General features: G+C 39.8%; 1 protein-coding gene across 5 annotated transcripts in view; it reads left to right on the plus strand.

Moving 5' to 3' along the window:
- Nucleotides 1-17,433, plus strand: part of RERE (arginine-glutamic acid dipeptide repeats) — a 407,198-nt gene that overhangs the window by 164,622 nt on the left and 225,143 nt on the right. For all 5 annotated transcript variants that reach the window (XM_065935816.1, XM_065935819.1, XM_065935820.1 and 2 more), the window contains exon 3: nucleotides 14,089-14,159. In XM_065935816.1, the coding sequence (XP_065791888.1) occupies nucleotides 14,089-14,159 (71 nt within the window). The remainder of the gene's footprint in view (nucleotides 1-14,088; nucleotides 14,160-17,433) is intronic.

Genomic DNA, 17,433 nt, shown 5'->3' on the forward strand with positions numbered 1-17,433 from the left:
GTAGTAAATCTTCACCTCAGAGAACGGCTCTGACACATTTGTGCATTCTGTTTTTTATCCACAGTTAATGGTGTGGAAAGGAAGAGGTAAAACTGTGACATTGTGTCTTCTTTCTAGTGTAAAGTAAAATATCACGTTTATTCTGAGAACTTAGTGTAGTATGAATTCTGGTCAGCCTTAAATTTTATAAATTATGTAGTGTTCCAGAAAATTTGGTTATCAGTGGTCCTTGTATTTTTGTTGGAGGAGCAGCCACATATTCTCTCTAAAGAAGTCCTAAAATCAAAGTGGAAGAGAAAGGAGGGGGCCTGAGTGGTGCCTTTAGGACACCATGAATCTGCCCTCCACACAAAATGCCAGTCATCTTGTAGGAGAAGCAACGATCTTTTATTCCTACTTGTGATTCCTTGGGGATAACGTTATGCTGAGAACTTGCCTTAGCTGAGAAGTCTCTCTAGGGCCGGAGCTGTGGGCTTTGTTCTGCTTTATGTCATCTGCCTTTAGGACCTGATTCGTAATCCCACTGGAACGTAACCGTTTATGCTGTCCAGTCAGGCTGTTTGAGTCATTCCAGCAAGAGTGTTAAGTGTTGTGTTTCTATACATTTCCTGGGGTCATCTGTTTCTTCCTAGCTTTCCTTATTCAAAAAAATTAGAATATTCCCCTAAATAATTGTTTTGGATGTCACTCTGTTCGTGAATGTAGTTCATTTGTTTATATTTTTCAACATTCTTTGACTTGTTTTTGGCTGCGTTACATGGCTTGTGGGATCTTAGTTCCCCAACCAGGGATTGAACCTAGGCCCTTGGCAGTGAAAGTAAGGTGTCCTAACCACTGGACTGCCTGAGAGTTCCCCATGAATATATAATAAATTAGAGATAATTTCAAAATAATTTAGAGATACTTGTATACAGTGACTGGAAGTGCTGAATTGTGAACTAGTGAATTCTTGCTCTGGTTCTTTAGATATGTCAAAGAATTGGCTTCTCCGTTCTGAGTGGCCTCTGTTCCCATGTCATCTTGTGATCCATCTTGTCCTCCACCTTAAGATGGTGTGTTTGTCTTCAGGCCACCGAGAAGACTAAGAAGAGAAGGGGCTCCTCTTCTCAGGATTCAGTTTCCAGAAGTTGAAACACTGTGCCTGCTTATAGCCCATGACCAGAATCTAGTCAGGTCACCATACCACCTTTAAGGGAGGCTTGCAAATGTGATCTGTTTTTTGAGAGGCTATTGGCCTGTTAACCATCAGCTCTTCTTAAGGAGGAAGGCAAGGATGAAATTATACACAGCTAGCAGTCTTTGTCACTGGGAGTAAGACACAAGCACAATTAGAATTATCAAAGACATAAAATTATTTGTTTTGATGTCTAGCTCTAATGGGCTTCCCTGATACCTCAGTTGGTAAAGAATCAGCCTGCAGTGCAGGAGACCCTGGTTTGATTCCTGGGTTGGGAAGATCTGCTGGAGAAGGGATAGGCTACCCACTCCAGTATTCTTGGGTTTCCCTTGTGACTCAGCTGATAAACAATCCACCTGCAATGCAGTAGACCTGGGTTTGATCCCTGGGTTGGGAAGATACCCTGGAGAAGGGAAAGGCTGCCCACTCCAGTATTCTGGCCTGGAGAATTCCATGGACTGTATTCCGTGGGGTTGCAAAGAGTCAGACAAGACTGAGCTACTTTCACTTTCACTAGTTCTAATATTAGATGGTGAACATGCCAAAGGAAAGATAGTGTTTTTATTCACCTCAGTATCTGTAGCACTTAGCTGGTGGTGTCAGTAAGTCTGTGTGAATGTGTTACGAGTTTATGATTTTGTTCCCTTAGAGTATGTTTGTCTTCTTTTCTTAGCTTAAATGTAATCTTGACAAGATTTGCCTGTTGCCACTTTGGTTAAACTAGCTTAAGAAGATCCCTGGGGAAAAATCTTGTGGAGAGCGTGCGTGCACACTCAGTAGATAAGTCATGTCTGACTCTTTGCGACCCCATGGGATGTAGCCCGCCAGGCTCCTCTGTCCATGGGATTTTCCCAGCAAGAATACTGGAGTGGGTTGCCATTTCCTCCTCCAGGGGTCTTCCCAACCCAGGGATCGAACCCATGTCCCCTGCATTGGCAAACAGATTCTTTACTGTTGTGCTACCAGGGAAGCCCCCATGACTCAAGAGGTGAAGAATTCACCTGCTTTGCAAGAGGTGCAGGTTGGATCCCTGGGTCTGGAAGACCCCTGGAGGAGGAAATGGCAACCCACTCCAGTGTTCTTGCCTGGGAAATCCCATGGCCAGAGGAGCCTGGTGGGTTACAGACCATAGGATCACAAATAGTCAGACACGACTGAGCATGCATACACACAACCCAACTTTGATTAAAATGAAGAAGTCTTAATCTGCGCCCCCTTCCCCTGCAAAGTTCTGATTTATTTTTTCTCAGCAGATGTTTCAGAACATGATTTTTTTCAAGGTACAAATTACAAAAAGCACAACTCTCATTAACTGTTACATTGGCCCAGAGCAGCTGCACTCATTTGCTGAAGTGTGTTGAGTACAGTTTCATATGGAGCATCCAGAGCTGCTTACATCTTGAACAATAAATGAAATCTCTCATCTCATTTCAGGAATCAAGAGGCATTTAGATACTGTAAATCCTGCCACCTTGCTCAGATCTTTGCTAATTTTGATGATAAAAGTGACAGGTGGATGGCAGATTACCAGGCAAGATCCTGCCAACACCCTCCCCCCAATACTTTTTAGCCTAATAATGATATATATTGTTATAAAGCAAAATTATTACATGTAGAATCCTGAGGTGATAATTAGAAATTGTCATGTAGGTGAAACTCTTCTCCCCCCTCCCCCATATCTGTTGAATACTTGTAAAATGCTATTTATAATTCACAGTGAGTTAAAGATCTTTAATGAAAATATGAGGTCTCAGTATTTCAGTCACATAAAAGTGACTAGATAGTTTAAATTATTCTTAAAATATCTTCAGTCTTTGACTTTAATTTTTGAAGAAACACATGCTCAACCAATAGTAACTACAGTAAAACCCCACATGAAAGCTGTAATGATTTAAGGGAGAAAGGGAAGAGGTATTGGTAGAGTAAGAGAGTCAGGGAACAGTCTTCACTTGCCCATAGGAGTTTATATAAATCAAAGCAAACAATTAAATTTGAGGCCCGCTGAAATGGTAATATTCTTTGGGTGAGGTAGTAGAATTTCCTGGGGTTTGTTAGATGTCACCTGTGGTATCGAGTGTTTTATTAATCAGCTGATAATGGAAGAGCATGCTCTTTAACTTTGGGCAAGTTGTTATGGAGGTAAGAGAAGGCAAGACCCAAAAGGAGACAGGATGCTAGTCCCTGATCCTTCATGGGGAGAAATTTATGGGATTCTTCATGGGGATCCTTTATGGGAAGAAATTACACTCATTCAAGTGATGTTCTTTGTCAGTAACAGGCAGTAAGTGGGCGTTACCACCTGAATTGGGGAGGACATGAAGGACCATGGGAACCTTGATTTGGGACTTGAGGTTGAATGGAATTGCATTTGAGCATGTCTAATAGGGCAGCAGCCTGAGGATGGGGCATGATTGGAACATGGTTAGAGGAGAATTAAAAGCCAGCTGAGCGGATGTAGACATTGAGCTGAAAAAAGGACTGAAAAGGATAGCTTGTGGTTTTCCTTCTCTTGTTTTTGCATGAGTTGCAGTCTGGCACTCTGTGACCTGGTGTTTATGGTTTTGGGGCAGCAGAGTCTGGATGCTTGCCTTATTACTGTGTGGGTTTTGATTTGATAAGTTTTTCTGAAGGTGCTTTTTTGCATGGTTTTTCTCTTTTAAACATCTCTTACACAGCTGTGTGGGTGCTTAGGTGAAAGACAAGTCACTCAAAAAGAAAAATCACTCATGGGACTGTTGTGTTATCTGGTTATTAAAGCTCAGAAGTAAATTTCTGTTAAACAGAGTATTAGTTCAGTAATTACTGTGCACTGTGTGCATTATTTGTATGTCCAAATCCATATGGTAAGTTTAGCCTTCTTTCAATAAATTTCACTTATTGTTGACATTGTGACTGATTTGAAATATGTAAGAAAATTGTCCAGCAGTTTACAAAGGAATATATAAGGTAGAAAATTTTAATCTTCAGTTTTGTTAGCTTAAAGAAATCTGTAATAATTGAATATCTCTCTGTTCAGACTGATAATTTTCTTTAATTATAATATAGGTCCTAACTCTTTCTGGAAAATTGGTAGTAAATATTTGAGAGGGAAAAAATATTAAAAGAACACATATATTAGTCTTGCCAGGAAGGCTTATAAGATGTAGATGCCTATAAAGTACAAAGAATAATTGGTGTGGGAAATTTTGTAGCTTGATGTTTGAATTGTGGAACAGTTGCTTTTACAAAATTGAGAACTGCAGACTACAATTAACTGTCATTAATTTCGTTGAGTAGAAATATGTTCCATTTACTGTACAATCAGGAGCCAGGCTTGAATGAGTTTAAATTGATGAAATCTAAATTATACTGACAGTCCATTAAACAGTAGCAGAAAATCCGTAAAGAAAATGGATTCACTATGATACCAGTTTATAATAAAATCATTTGCCAAATAAGAGTTATAGCCAGGCATTGTGAATTCTCCTGTGTATTTCCAGTGAGCACTGCAAATTGGTTGAACCATTTATTGTAAAGCCTAGACTCCCAGCTCATTGTTTTCTGGAAAGGAGCAGGCAGTGTTGCTCGAAATCCTCTGCAGGATGTGACCCCAGCAGATCAGACTAGCAATTTGTTTGTTGTCGGCCATGTGGGAAGAGAAGCGTCTTCACTCCAACCTACCTGTGACTGGCTATTTTTTCCTGTGAATGCTGGGCATAGAGCTCCTGAAAGTGTTCGTCTCTCTGTGTTGGTTTCTTAAATGTACATATCTCAGCTACATTTTAGTTGTAATCTTTATGGCAAGGACATTTCCACCAGCAGTCATCCTCTGCTTAATAGGGATTTTATAGCAGAATTTATTTTTGACAGGATTTACTGAATTGGAGTGAATAGACTTGTTACCTGCCTTCTCAAGCAATAGAAAGGGTACGGGGTTGGGGGAGCAGCAAGAGTGAGAGTGGTGTTGGAATTCCTTTCCCTTGCGTCTCTGCTGCTGTGAGACACTGCTTCATAAGGCAGATGTCCCTCACTGGTTTTGAAAAGGGACACCCCCTCCTCCCAATCCTGCACGCCTTTCCCCTTCTTCTAGATTTCCTGTGTTCTCTTCTAGCACCTAAGCTCTTTACACATGCACTAGAGAGATCCACATCATTTAACTGGAGTTTGGACGTAAGACTGGCTAGAATCTTTTCCATAGTAAGGATTCAGTATGGGTCACAAGGAGGGCTTTTAAGGAACACTTTTGGTATAAAATGTAGTGATGAGAGTGCTTAAAATATTCTTTACTTGAGTAGTAAGGGTGTCAAACCATGGCTTTTATTTAGCATATCAGAATAACTAATAAGATTTCTGCTGTTGGCAGGATCGTCTTGCTTGTTTTCTTGCTTTACAGAATTTTCAAGTCCAAGTTGCATGGGTTTGATTTGGGAATGGGGGGAGGTCTTGCAACGGCAGTTATTTCAGAACAATCAGCATTACTTCTTAGTGTTAGAAAGATAATTGTCTTGAAATCAGTCTTTAAGCTTTTGATGCATTAGAAGATTTTCTAACTCCTAGAGAAGAAGAGAGAGAGAGAAATGGAAAATTTAAACAAATTTGCGATTAGTTTGTTTTCACCTGCTTCTCTACCCCCTCCTATCTGCCAGCTTGATTCTTCTCAATTTAATTTCCTGTTGGCCTGATAATTCCCTGTTAGCAATGAAGATAAAGACAGGTAAATATTGGCTAGATGTATACAGTGTTGTTTTTAGACAAAAATCTGTGTAAACTTTGTAGTTCTAGTTGGAAATTTGTAGACAAATGAATACATGGAGTTTGAAAAGGAAAGAACCAAGGATATGTGTTACCTGAGATCTTAGAATCTTTAAGATGTTATTAAGCCAATTTTGCTGACTGTTTTCAGGGTCAAACATAGGCTAAGGGTAATGACTAATAAGATTTCCTTTTAACAGAGGTGCCGTTTTTCCAGTTTTTGTTTCCTTTTCCCTTTTAAGTTCCCCACTATTCCCAGACAATGCTAGTATTCCTTCTCCACAAAAGAATCTAGCAAAAAGCTAGAAGTAGGTCATCCTGCAATTGAGTTATTCCTTAGAGAAGCATTTATTAGAAAACAGCATCATTTATGTTTATGTTGCTTAAGAGCATAGTTTTAGTGCTAGGATCTCATACAGCTTCTTTTCTGTTTTAATATTTTCATTCAATTCATTTATTCCTCTATAGTTTTTAAGTGTTTATCATACCAAAGGTGGTACATTGTTTATAGAGGTGAAGTATGGTGACAGGTTTGACTAGGGGACCAAGGTGAGAGGCTCTGAAGGAGGCTAGATGGTATGCTGGGATTGAGGTTTGGGTCTTGGGGTTTCAGAGTTGTTTCATGGGTGTGGGTGTACAAACACACACACTTCTGTATGTTGGAGATTTGGAAACAACCTTATTAACTAGCAAGATGCTTGTGGACTTTATTTTGCAGTGTTAGACCCACTGCTTTTGGCTGATGAAGTGGTTCGGAGTGTGTGGGGTGGAGGAACCTTGTGTAAGAAGAGGGGAGAGCCAGAGAGCTGAGCAGTCGCAAGGGTCAACCTCCTTGGCCACTGCTCTGCCACCCAGCTGGGGTCTCAGGAATTTGTTGGTGAGAAAGGCTTTGTTCATGTATACTCTTTATAAGGAAAGATTTTCTTTTGGAGATTATTTAGGGTGGCATTGTCATGCTTTGCAGAGGGGTGAGAAGGTATTTCAAAGGTTAACAGGGAGAAATATGTTCCCAGAGAGGAAGTTCTTCCCCGGGCCGGAGCCCCAGTCTGAGCCTTGCCCTCTGCGTGCCCGATGAGTGAGCAGTCAGCGTCCACTGTGCTTGTGAGGGGCTATCAAGAAAGATGCTGGCAGGCTCTTTGTGTTTCAGGATGACAAACTGCCTGATGCTTCAGGCTGTGGTTTTTACCCTTGAGAGGACCCTACTCTTGCTCTATTTTCATAGACCTGCTGATTTGTTGAGGGTTGAAAAAGCAGAGGGAACTTTGCCTCTAGAATCCGCCTTTTCGTTTTGGCTGACTTCCTTCTCCTGCTTAGCAAATGCTGTGCTGTTGCAGATGGCTCAAGAGATTCTTGGACACAAAGCTACACTGATGTTGTGAAAGATGGCCATAATCGCCCCGTTCAGTATCATTGCCCAAATCATGGACACAGGATTTGAGGTCACTTGGTCGTGTGATCAATTTCCAGGCAGAAGCTGCATGTTAGAAAATAAATCTTAACCTCGACCCATGGTTTCATTTCCAGACACCCTCTAGTAAAGAGAAGAATTTGTCATCATGTGTTGTTTGGAATAATTGATATGGATGGTAATAGTGTCACTCGTTTTTTTCTGGCCCATTTCAGGCTTGCTGATTTTAAGATTAAAAAATATATATATATTTGCCGTGCAACAGCCATTAGCTTAATCTGGTAAATATGCATTTTCATCTGGGCAGTTTTGAAAATGTGTATTATGCACTTAATGGATCGCATCAGTTTTGCTCAGTTCTTTCAGAATTGCTAGCTTGCTTTTCCTTCTTTAAAGGTTCTTTTTAAATTATTATTCTCTTTTCAAAAAAGGTATCTACAGTACTTGTGTTGACCATGGGGAATTTTCAGGTTGAGGATCATTGATCTAACGGAGTGAAACCAGTTTTATAACCAGCTTCAGACAATCCAGGCTCTCATAAATTACATGAAAATTTTTGGCAAATCATTTTGGCTTTAAAAGGTTACTGGGCATACATACAACTGAGATTTTAACGTTGCTATTGACTTACATTCTCATCATTTCCTTCCCAAATAAAACCACTTTATTTTTGTGCTAACTGTAAACACACATATAAAGTTACTTTCTTAAATAGCTGCTTAATTAATGAGACAATTGGGAAATACTTCTGAGTTATTTGACCTTTTTTAACCTTATTTGAAGGATTTCCTAGGTGGCACTGGTGGTAAAGAACCTACCTACCAATGTAGGAGACATAAGAGATGTGGGTTCAATCTCTGAGTCGGGAAGATCCCCTGTAGGAGGGCATAGCAGTCCACTCCACTGTTCTTATTTGGCGAATCCTGTGAGCTGAGGAGCCTGGTGGGCTATAGTCCATAGGGTTGCGGAGAGTCAGATATGACTGAAGTGACTTAGCATGCATGTACGCAACCTTGTTTGAAAATCATTAAAAGCAATAATAAGTAGATCTGTGTGTGTGTGTGTGAGAGAGAGAGAGAGAGAGACTTAAATTCCAAATTGCTTCTTACAATACATTCTCTTGTAGTTGGATTCTCCTGTTCTTTTTACTGGAAGGGTTAGAAAGAAAAATTAAAAAATTTAAAAGAATAATTTTTCATGCTTTTATTTTTAAAATGATTTAGAAAAGTCAGATCAAAGCAGTGTATTTTCCCCCCATTCATATGGCAAGTTTTACATGGTGTTAAAATTTTTGGTTCATGTCAGGAATTTCATGACCTCTGACCTTGGTCATTCTTTGTGTTATGATCATTTATGTAAATAAATTCTTAAGTTTTGTCACTTAGTTTCAAGGATAATTTTGAAGATATTCTCAATCTTTTTCACATATAAACTTCAAAATACTGACAGAGATCAAACGTGGTCCACTGGAGAAGGGAATGGCAAACCACTTCAGTATTCTTGCCTTGATAACCCCATGGACAGTATGAAAAGGTGACCTCCCCAGGTTTATAGATGCCCAATATGCTACTGGAGAAGAGTGGAGAAATAGCTTCAGGAAGAATAAAGAGTCTGAGCCAAAGCGAAAATAGTGCCTAGTTGTGGATGGGACTGGTGATGGAAGTAAAGTCTGATGCTGTAATTAACAGTATTGCATAGGAACCTGGAATGTTAGATCCATGAATCAAGGTAAATTGGAAGTGGTCACACAGGAGATGGCAAGAGTGAGTATCGACATTTTAGGAATCAGTGAACTAAAATGGACTGGAATGGACGAATTTAATTTAGGTAACCATTATATCTACTACTATGGGTAAGAATCCTTTAGAAGGAATAGAGTAGCCCTCATAGTCAACAAGAGAGTCTGAAATGCAGTACTTGGGTGCAATCTCAAGAATGACAGTGATCTCTATTCGTTTCCAAGGCAAACCATTCAATATCACAGTAATCCAAGTCTAATGGCCCAACCACTAATGCTGAAGAAGCTGAAGTTGATATGAAGGTCTTCACAGTTCTCTGAAGACCTACAAGACCTTCTGGAACTAACACCAAAAAAAACCTGTCTGTTTCATCATAGGGGACTGGAATGCAAAAGTAGGAAGTCAAAAGATACCTGGAGTAACAGGCAAGTTTGGCCTTGGAGTACAAAGTGAAGCAGGGCAAAGGCTAACAGAGTTTTGCCAAGAGAATGCACTGGTCATAGCAAACACCCTCTTCCACAACACAAGAGATGACTCTATACATGGTCATCACCAGATGGTCAATACTGAAATCAGATTGATTATATTCTTTGCAGCTGAGATCAAATTGCCAGCATCTGTTGGATCATAGAAAAAGCAAGAGAATTCCAGAAAAGCATCTACTTCTGTTTCATTGCTATGCTGAAGCCTTTGACAGTGTGGATCACATCAAACTGTGGACAGTTCTTAAAGCCATGGGCATACCAAATCACCTTACCTGCTTCCTGAGAAACCTATTGGCAGGTCAAGAAGCAACAGTTAAAACTGGACATGGACAATTAGACTGGTTCAAAATTGGGAAAGGAGTACATCAAGGCTATATATTGTCACCCTGCTTTTTTAACTTATATGCAGAATACATCATGTTAAATGCTGGGCTGGATGAAGCACAAGCTGGAATCAAGATTGCAGGAAGAAATATCAAAAACCTCAGATACGCAGATGACACCACCCTATGGTAGAAAGCAAAGAAGAACTAAAGAGCCTCTTGATGAAAGTGAAAGAGGAGAGGGACAAAGTTAGCCTAAAACTCAACGTTCAGAAAACTAAAATCATGGCATCTGGTCCCATCACTTCATGGCAAATAGATGGGGAAACAATGGAAACAGAGACTTTATTTTCTTGGGCTCCAAAATCACTGCAGATGGTGACTGCAGCCATGAAATGAAAAGACACTTCCTTCTTGGAATAAAAGCTATGTCCAACCTAGATAGCATATTAAAAAGTAGAGACATTATTTTGCCAACAAAGGTCCGTCTAGTCAAAGCTATGTTTTTTCCATTAGTCAAGTATGGATGTGAGAGTTGGACCATAAAGAAAGCTGAATGCTGAAGAATTGATGCTTTTGAACTGTGATGTTGGAGAGGACTCTGGAGAGTCCCTTGGATAGCAAGGAGATCCAACTAGTCAATCCTAAAGGAAATCAGTCCTGAATATTCATTGGAAGGACTGATGCTGGAGCTGAAGGTCCAATACTTTGGCCACCTGATGCGAAGCATTGACTCCTTGGAAAAGACCCTGATGCTGGGAAAGGTTGAAGGCAGGAGGAGAAGGGGATGATAGAGGATGAGATGGTTGGGTAGCATCACCAACTCAATGGACATGAGTTTGTGCATGCTCCGGGAGTTGTTGATGGACAGGGAACCCTAGCGTGCTACAGTCCATGGGGTTGTAAGGAGTCGGACACAACTGAACTGAATTCAATGACCTGTTTTACATATAACTTACCTTGTAGTTTGAAATCTCATGTCTAGATTTATAATTTTTGGATCAATTTGGTTTGCCATGATAGCTCTTTAAACAGAGGTAACTTTCTATCTAGTAATAAGGTGTTGATATGCAAATTCCAGATAACACTCTTCCTCAGGGCAGCCTCCAGTAAGACCACAGAGAAGTGTTTAGGTGAAGGTTTATTAGTAGTTGTCCTTCACATCATGTATGTTCCTTCCTTCTCTAACAGATTTAATTTCAGGTATATTTACAGATCGGAGAAGGCAATGGCAACCCACTCCAGTACTCTTGCCTGGAAAATCCCATGGATGGGGGAATGGTTTCCCAGTTTGCTCAGTGGTAAAGAGTCTGCCTGCTAATGCAGGAGATGCCCTTTTGATCCCTGGGTTGGGAAGATCCCCTGGAGCAGGAAATGGCAACCCACCCCAGTAGTCTTGCCAGGAAATCCCTTAGACAAAGGAGCCTTGTGGGATACAGTCCGTGGTGTTGCAAAGAGTTGGAAACAGCTGAGCACACACACCACTGTATTTACAGATAATCATTTTCCTGAATGTATCTTTGTAGTGAGAAATGAAAGAATGTAGATTCTTTCTCTTCTTCTGGAAAGCTTTTTAAATATATGTTAATAGCTACTTTATGTCTTTATAAGTAAAGGGTTTATAGTAATAATGATTCTGTTGATTATAATGTATATATATATGTAAAGCTTTTCTTTGTGTAAAAAGAGTAGCTATTCTTAATCCTTATTATCTAACCATCTGTCATTTACTTCAATTCTGTCTAGTCTTATCAACATCAGTATCATACATCAGTCCTTTGGAGGAGTACAGAGATGGCAGAAATGAGTATGTCTTTTTGAGCTCAAAATTGATAGTGGACAGTGTAGACCATCTTGACTGCCAAATAACTGACCACACAGTGGATTTAAATTGTCAATATATTTATACAATATTAAGGACATTTTTTTATCAGGGTAAGGAGATATTTCTTTATAAAGGAGCTATGAGAATTTACTGCCACTTATGGCTGCAGGTGTCTTTAAGAATAAAATAGTAAAGAGGGTTTGATGTAGTCAGGCTGTGGGCTTTGGTGCAATTGAACAGTGAAGCCTAGGGAAGGTAAGGTGTTATATGGGATCAGAGCATCGAATGCAACAAGCTTTTTTGTCACATGAGCTTTAAGAAAGTGGAGATCATTAGTCAAGAAGGGACCTGTTAGTTTTGAAGTCAGTGATTAGAAGCTAGGTATGACAGTGTTGGACTTCTCAGGTGTTGCAGTGGTAAAAGAGTTCACCTATCAATGTAGGAGATACAGGAGACTCGGGTTCGATTCCTTGGTGGGAAGATCCCCCAGAGAAGGAAATAGACACTCCAGTATTCTTGCCTGGAGAATCCCATGGACAGTGAGAAGCCTGGCGGACTACAGTCCATGGGGGTCGAAAAGAGTCAGACATGACTGAGCAACTGAGCGTGCATGACAGTGCACATTATGAACGACCAAAAATAGTTCCTTTGTGGGAGGTGATAGGAAGAAGAGGTGTATGGGCTGTGATTTGTGTTCAGAATGAGTGAGGTGAATAAATAATAGATGTCTGGAGATTTGAAGTGCTGGTAGTGGATAAAACAAGGATTGGAACATGGAAATTAACAACCTTGGATTGTCCCCAAATTTGCCCAAGTTGGAGCTACAGTTTTTATTTAAGGAGTGGATTTCTTCAGTTTTTACTTGAATACCAAATTAGGATTAGGAAGAGAAATATTTACAACAGTGGGAAGAATTCTCTTCATCCCTTCAGGTGATTAGCATGCTACTGGATGTTGTCTGAATATGGAACAGCTTTTTATTTATTTATTTTTTTTTCCCCTAGCATCCTGGACTTTGGAGCAAGATAGAAAGCTCAGTCAGCAGTTCATTCCTCAACTGCCATTTCACTTGCATTCAGAGATCGAATTGCTGTTCTGGAGCCTACATCTGAGTAGAGAAATCAGTTGGGAAATTCTGGATGCCTCAGTGTTTGACTTTCAGATTTTTTCCTTTTCTGTAATGACTGTGGTCCTCAAAAATCCTGCTGTCTTTCAGAAAGTTTCATGGAAGGAAGTGCCCCTCTGTCTTCCTTGGCTGCCTCTTGGGTCTTGCTGGTGCCTGTGGTGGGACTAGGATTTCCACTGGATTGGGGACTCCAGACCTTTGCTTTTTGGGGGGCTGGGTATAGTGTGTTGTTGACATGAATGAACTGGAGAAACGGAGGAATCTGCCTGGTTTGAGAAAATTCTAAGACATTGTTGTGACGGGTCATGAGGAAGATAAAACATGACATTTTAAGTGTGGGCATTATGGTCACTCTCCCTGGAAAATGTGATTGACAGCAGATGCCATTACTTCTCAGTAAATAATGCACAGACTTTTATGTCCTATGCTTTATGATGATCTTGGGCTGTAGTGTCGAGAGTTTTTACATTCCTTTATAGCTGCTGCTTCTCTTAAAATCATTACTTCTAGAAAAACAAATATATCTTAGCCTGTCATTTTAGAAAGTAACCTTTAGACTCCAGCTGTTAAGAGCATCAGAAATAATTACCCAGCTACCGCCTTGTCAAATGTAATTTAAGAAAGTGCTCTTCTTCCGCGAGGAAAATCTAATTTGGTTTACTTCATTCCATCTCTGATTGGCTGCCTTCGTTTTCTTTACGATTAGAAAGTAAAACATGTTTAGGTTTAAATTTAATAGAAAGTTACCCATGAGTTAGTAGATGGTTTTCTGTGTGGGTGAAAAGGTTATTGCAGTAGCATGTTCAAGCTAGTCTTTTTTACATATTTCATTCATTTCCTCACAAAATATGTATTAAAAATAAAGCAGTAGTTGGCAAAGCTGTTTGTCTTTATGAAGATTGGGAGCATCTGTCTGAATAAGATATTCACAATTTTGTTTTGTTATGTAATTACTTGAGTAAGTAATTCCCTTTATCGAAGTTTCTTCATCTGATTATGGATAATCCCATGGGATTCCCACTCCCCTTCTTCAGGGCTGCTGGGAACAATAACTGAGGCTTTACCAATTCTTTAAATCATCAGTTAGTGATCAAAAAGAGCTCAAGATCTGTTTCCCTTTAACTTAAAATTATTTGTAATTTAATATCACCTATAAAATTTTTTCTATAAAAGATACGTGCTTTGTTATTTATTTATGCAGTGGCTTTATGGGCCCTGTCTTTGTTCCCTTAAAGGTAAATGCCATTGTTTTAAATTTTCTTTTTCTTTTAAAGACTGTGTGTATATCGAGAGTCGGAGGCCCAACACACCGTATTTCATCTGTAGCATCCAAGACTTCAAACTGGTAAGCATCTTTCCGTGTGCTGTTGATTCTGCTCTGTGCTTTCTCCTGATTCCATCAGCTGTCTCTGTTGATCGCTGCTCTCCGTGTTGACTTGGTAACCTGCTAACCTCTAAAGTGCTGACCGCTTGGTGACTACAACACTCCAATAAGGCAGTAAGCGGTTTTGTATTAGTGACATTTAGTGTTAGAAAGCTCATCCTGCAAACAAATATTTCTGAAAATTTTATTCCTTTAGTAACTGTTTTGACAATAATTTTAGAGATTCCCTTGAGTAGTTTTTTTCTCAGCCATTATGAAGGACCTGAAGTGAAGTGAATTTGGGATTTCATGATGAGTTGGGGAGGGAAAAAGAATATAAATGGGCCAGAGATTTTGATTTTCTGTGGCATACTTTCTTAGGTATGTTAAGCAAATATGGAGAGTATCTTGAACCTTTTTTGGGGGAGTCTCCCAGGAGTGGGGGTTGCTAGAAGGAAGCCTTGCCTGGTGATGGAATAGCTACAATACCTTCTCACTGAAAAACTTTCACAAGTACTGAAGTGCTGGGATTGTCTGAAATGAAATCTTGCTTTCACTCCATTGGTTGTCAGACTGGGCACTTTGGATCCTTCAATATTCGTAGATAGTTTGCAGAGGTCTGTAAATAAACATTCTCAGTGTTCAATAAATGTACCTTACACATGTCTGTATAACTCCTTTTCAAATGTATCAGTATGCTTCTGTGATTTTTAAAATTAACTTATTTAATGACAAGACATAGTTAAGAATCACTATTATTGTTTAGTATTTTCCTCAAAGTATTGTTATGTGTAATACTGTAATTTGGGGATCTTTTGAAACATGATAAGAAAGGATTCTTGTACTTGAAGGTTATGAGCCAATTTGTACATTCTTAGGTTTAGAGGCATGCCAATTGTTTAGCTTTGTAGAGATACACATCAGTGTCTATGAATGCCCCATTTCCAAACCCCTCTGTCACTTCTGATAATACTTGTGCTCTGACATACACTGTATGTGATATTTCAGTCTAAGGAAAATAATATTCTGAACTGTGCATCTCTTTTTAAAAAAAATAACACATTTTGAATGATTCCAAATGTCCAATTAGTATATCCTATTGAGTTAAAAAGTTGCCTGCCATTTACTTTTCTTTATTCAAAAGTTATCACCTGAGTAATACATGTGTTTTGCTACTTTAAAACAAAGTAAAACAGGCCATTTACATCTAAGATTTCTTTATTCTTGATAGATCGCTTTTACCTTCTGGTTGTTTTACAAGGTGGCCTTGCAGTTTAATCTTGTAAATCAAATGCTTTCTGTTCAGAGTTTATGTCAACGTGAGGTTTTACCATTTTTAGAGGTTTCTGCTGTTTATTATATGTTGCCTTCCAGAGATTTTTTTACAGACGCTGCAGCGACATCTGTGAGTCTGGGTGGCGGCCTCGTTTCTTGAAGAGTTAGCTGGTGGTGCTGCCGTCGCTCTCTGCTCACTGTCTTTGTGTGTGATTTTCACCAAATGTGTGACACCAGTGCACCATGGAAAAGATAGCTGTGGAATCAAATTGCAAAAATTTTTCTTTTAACTTAGAGTCTGAGTCCCTTTTGTACAGATTTTGCACGTTAGCAGGTGCCTTCATGTTTGAACGGCGTCTATTATGAGATGCTGATTACAGTGTGATAGCTGCTGTTTGGGGCAGAGGTTCCTGCTGAGCTACAGTAATTGCTCAGGGTATTAACAACAATAAAAGCTGAGGCTTCTCTTGTCAGGATTGGTCTAGTGCAGCACATTAAAATGGTGTGGAAAGTGGGGTGCTGTAGGTTTAGATGCCTTTTTCTAAGTCACATATGCTATGGTCATGTGTTTCTGATTGAGTTCTGTATTCAGCACGTATGCATAGTTTTTGTGTAAGAATAACAAGGATGATGAAGAAATATGTGCTTCTAGAAGAAATATAGTTATTGTCTGGTTACCCACTTTCTTTCCTTGTTTCTGAATACCACTTATGAAAAGGTAACCTCACAGATGAGAATAATCATAGACTTTCTCTCCTTCAGCTTACCCAACTAATAGGCAAAAAGATGAGCAGAAGGAAATGTGCTTTGTTTCTTTGCAAAATTTTGCAAAGAAGAAAGCAGGGTTGGTTTTGTGCACAGCAAATGCCAAATGTGGCAGGTGGAACCGTGGAAAGGAATAACCCAACAGCTTTGACATGTTGTTGATTAATTACTTATTTTATCTTTTTTGGATTTGAGGTTTAACTGAGAGACGTCTTTCTTTGTTTATAACATAAATTAGAATCAGTTCTTTTATCATGGCGAGTTTGAGTGAAAGGTGTGTTTGGGGACCATCAGAGGCACTGGGGGAAGGCCTTTTGTAGGGGAGGAAGCTGAAGCAGAGGTTTGGAGTAGCTGTGCAGAGAGAGAGAGAAAGTGAACTCTCTCCCTGAGTCTTGCTGCACTGGTGCTTCTTCCTGTTGGATTCTTAGATTACCCTCCTTGTTTTCTTTCAGTGAAGGGCCCCCTTCTTGGGCCAGCTGGAGGAGCTCTCCAGTGACTGTATCCAGAAGAGCCTGGGCTCACAGCGGCAAGCCTTTTCTTCTCCTGCACTCCACCAGCTTTTTTCTGTCACCATGTGGCTGAGCGTGCACTGAGGGTTTTGTTCCAAGCCAGTCGGTATCCCCAGGGGCATTATGTGCCAGGGTGAGTTCAGATGTTCTGGGTTATTGCCAGGGCCTTCGACAGGCAAGCCTACTTTGTGTTCTCTGTTGAGTACAGCTATAAGGGGACTGAGGAATGTAAGGCAAAGGTCCTCCCCTCAGGGGTCTTGGGTTCTGCCTGGACAGACAGCTGCGGTAAAGTGGATGTCAGCCTTTGTCGGAGAACACTTGTGGGATTGATGTGGAGGAAGGATTCCCTTCTTTTACAAAAAAAAGCAATAAAATTATATTTCTATAGGAACCCAGGCCTTAGCATAGTAAGAATTAGTTTGCTTCTAGAAATAATCATGGATTTTGAGAATGCTGGATGGAGATTATTGAGATTGGTAGATTCCATTCAATGTGACCCCACAGAGTTCCTCATCTGGCTCTAAGAGTAGTGCTTTCTGCCTGATCCTTCACTCCCTGATGAGTGGTTGAAGCCATTCTTTTAATATCCTGCATGGGAATTCTGTGTGGATTCCTAATAATTTCTCTTATTCATTAAATATAAAAATTATGTTGCTTGTTTCCTTGAGTTATTACAGTTATCAATTCTTCAGCTATTTGTTACATGA

The sequence above is a fragment of the Muntiacus reevesi genome, chromosome 5, assembly GCF_963930625.1.
Source record: "Muntiacus reevesi chromosome 5, mMunRee1.1, whole genome shotgun sequence".
NCBI lineage: Eukaryota > Metazoa > Chordata > Mammalia > Artiodactyla > Cervidae > Muntiacus > Muntiacus reevesi.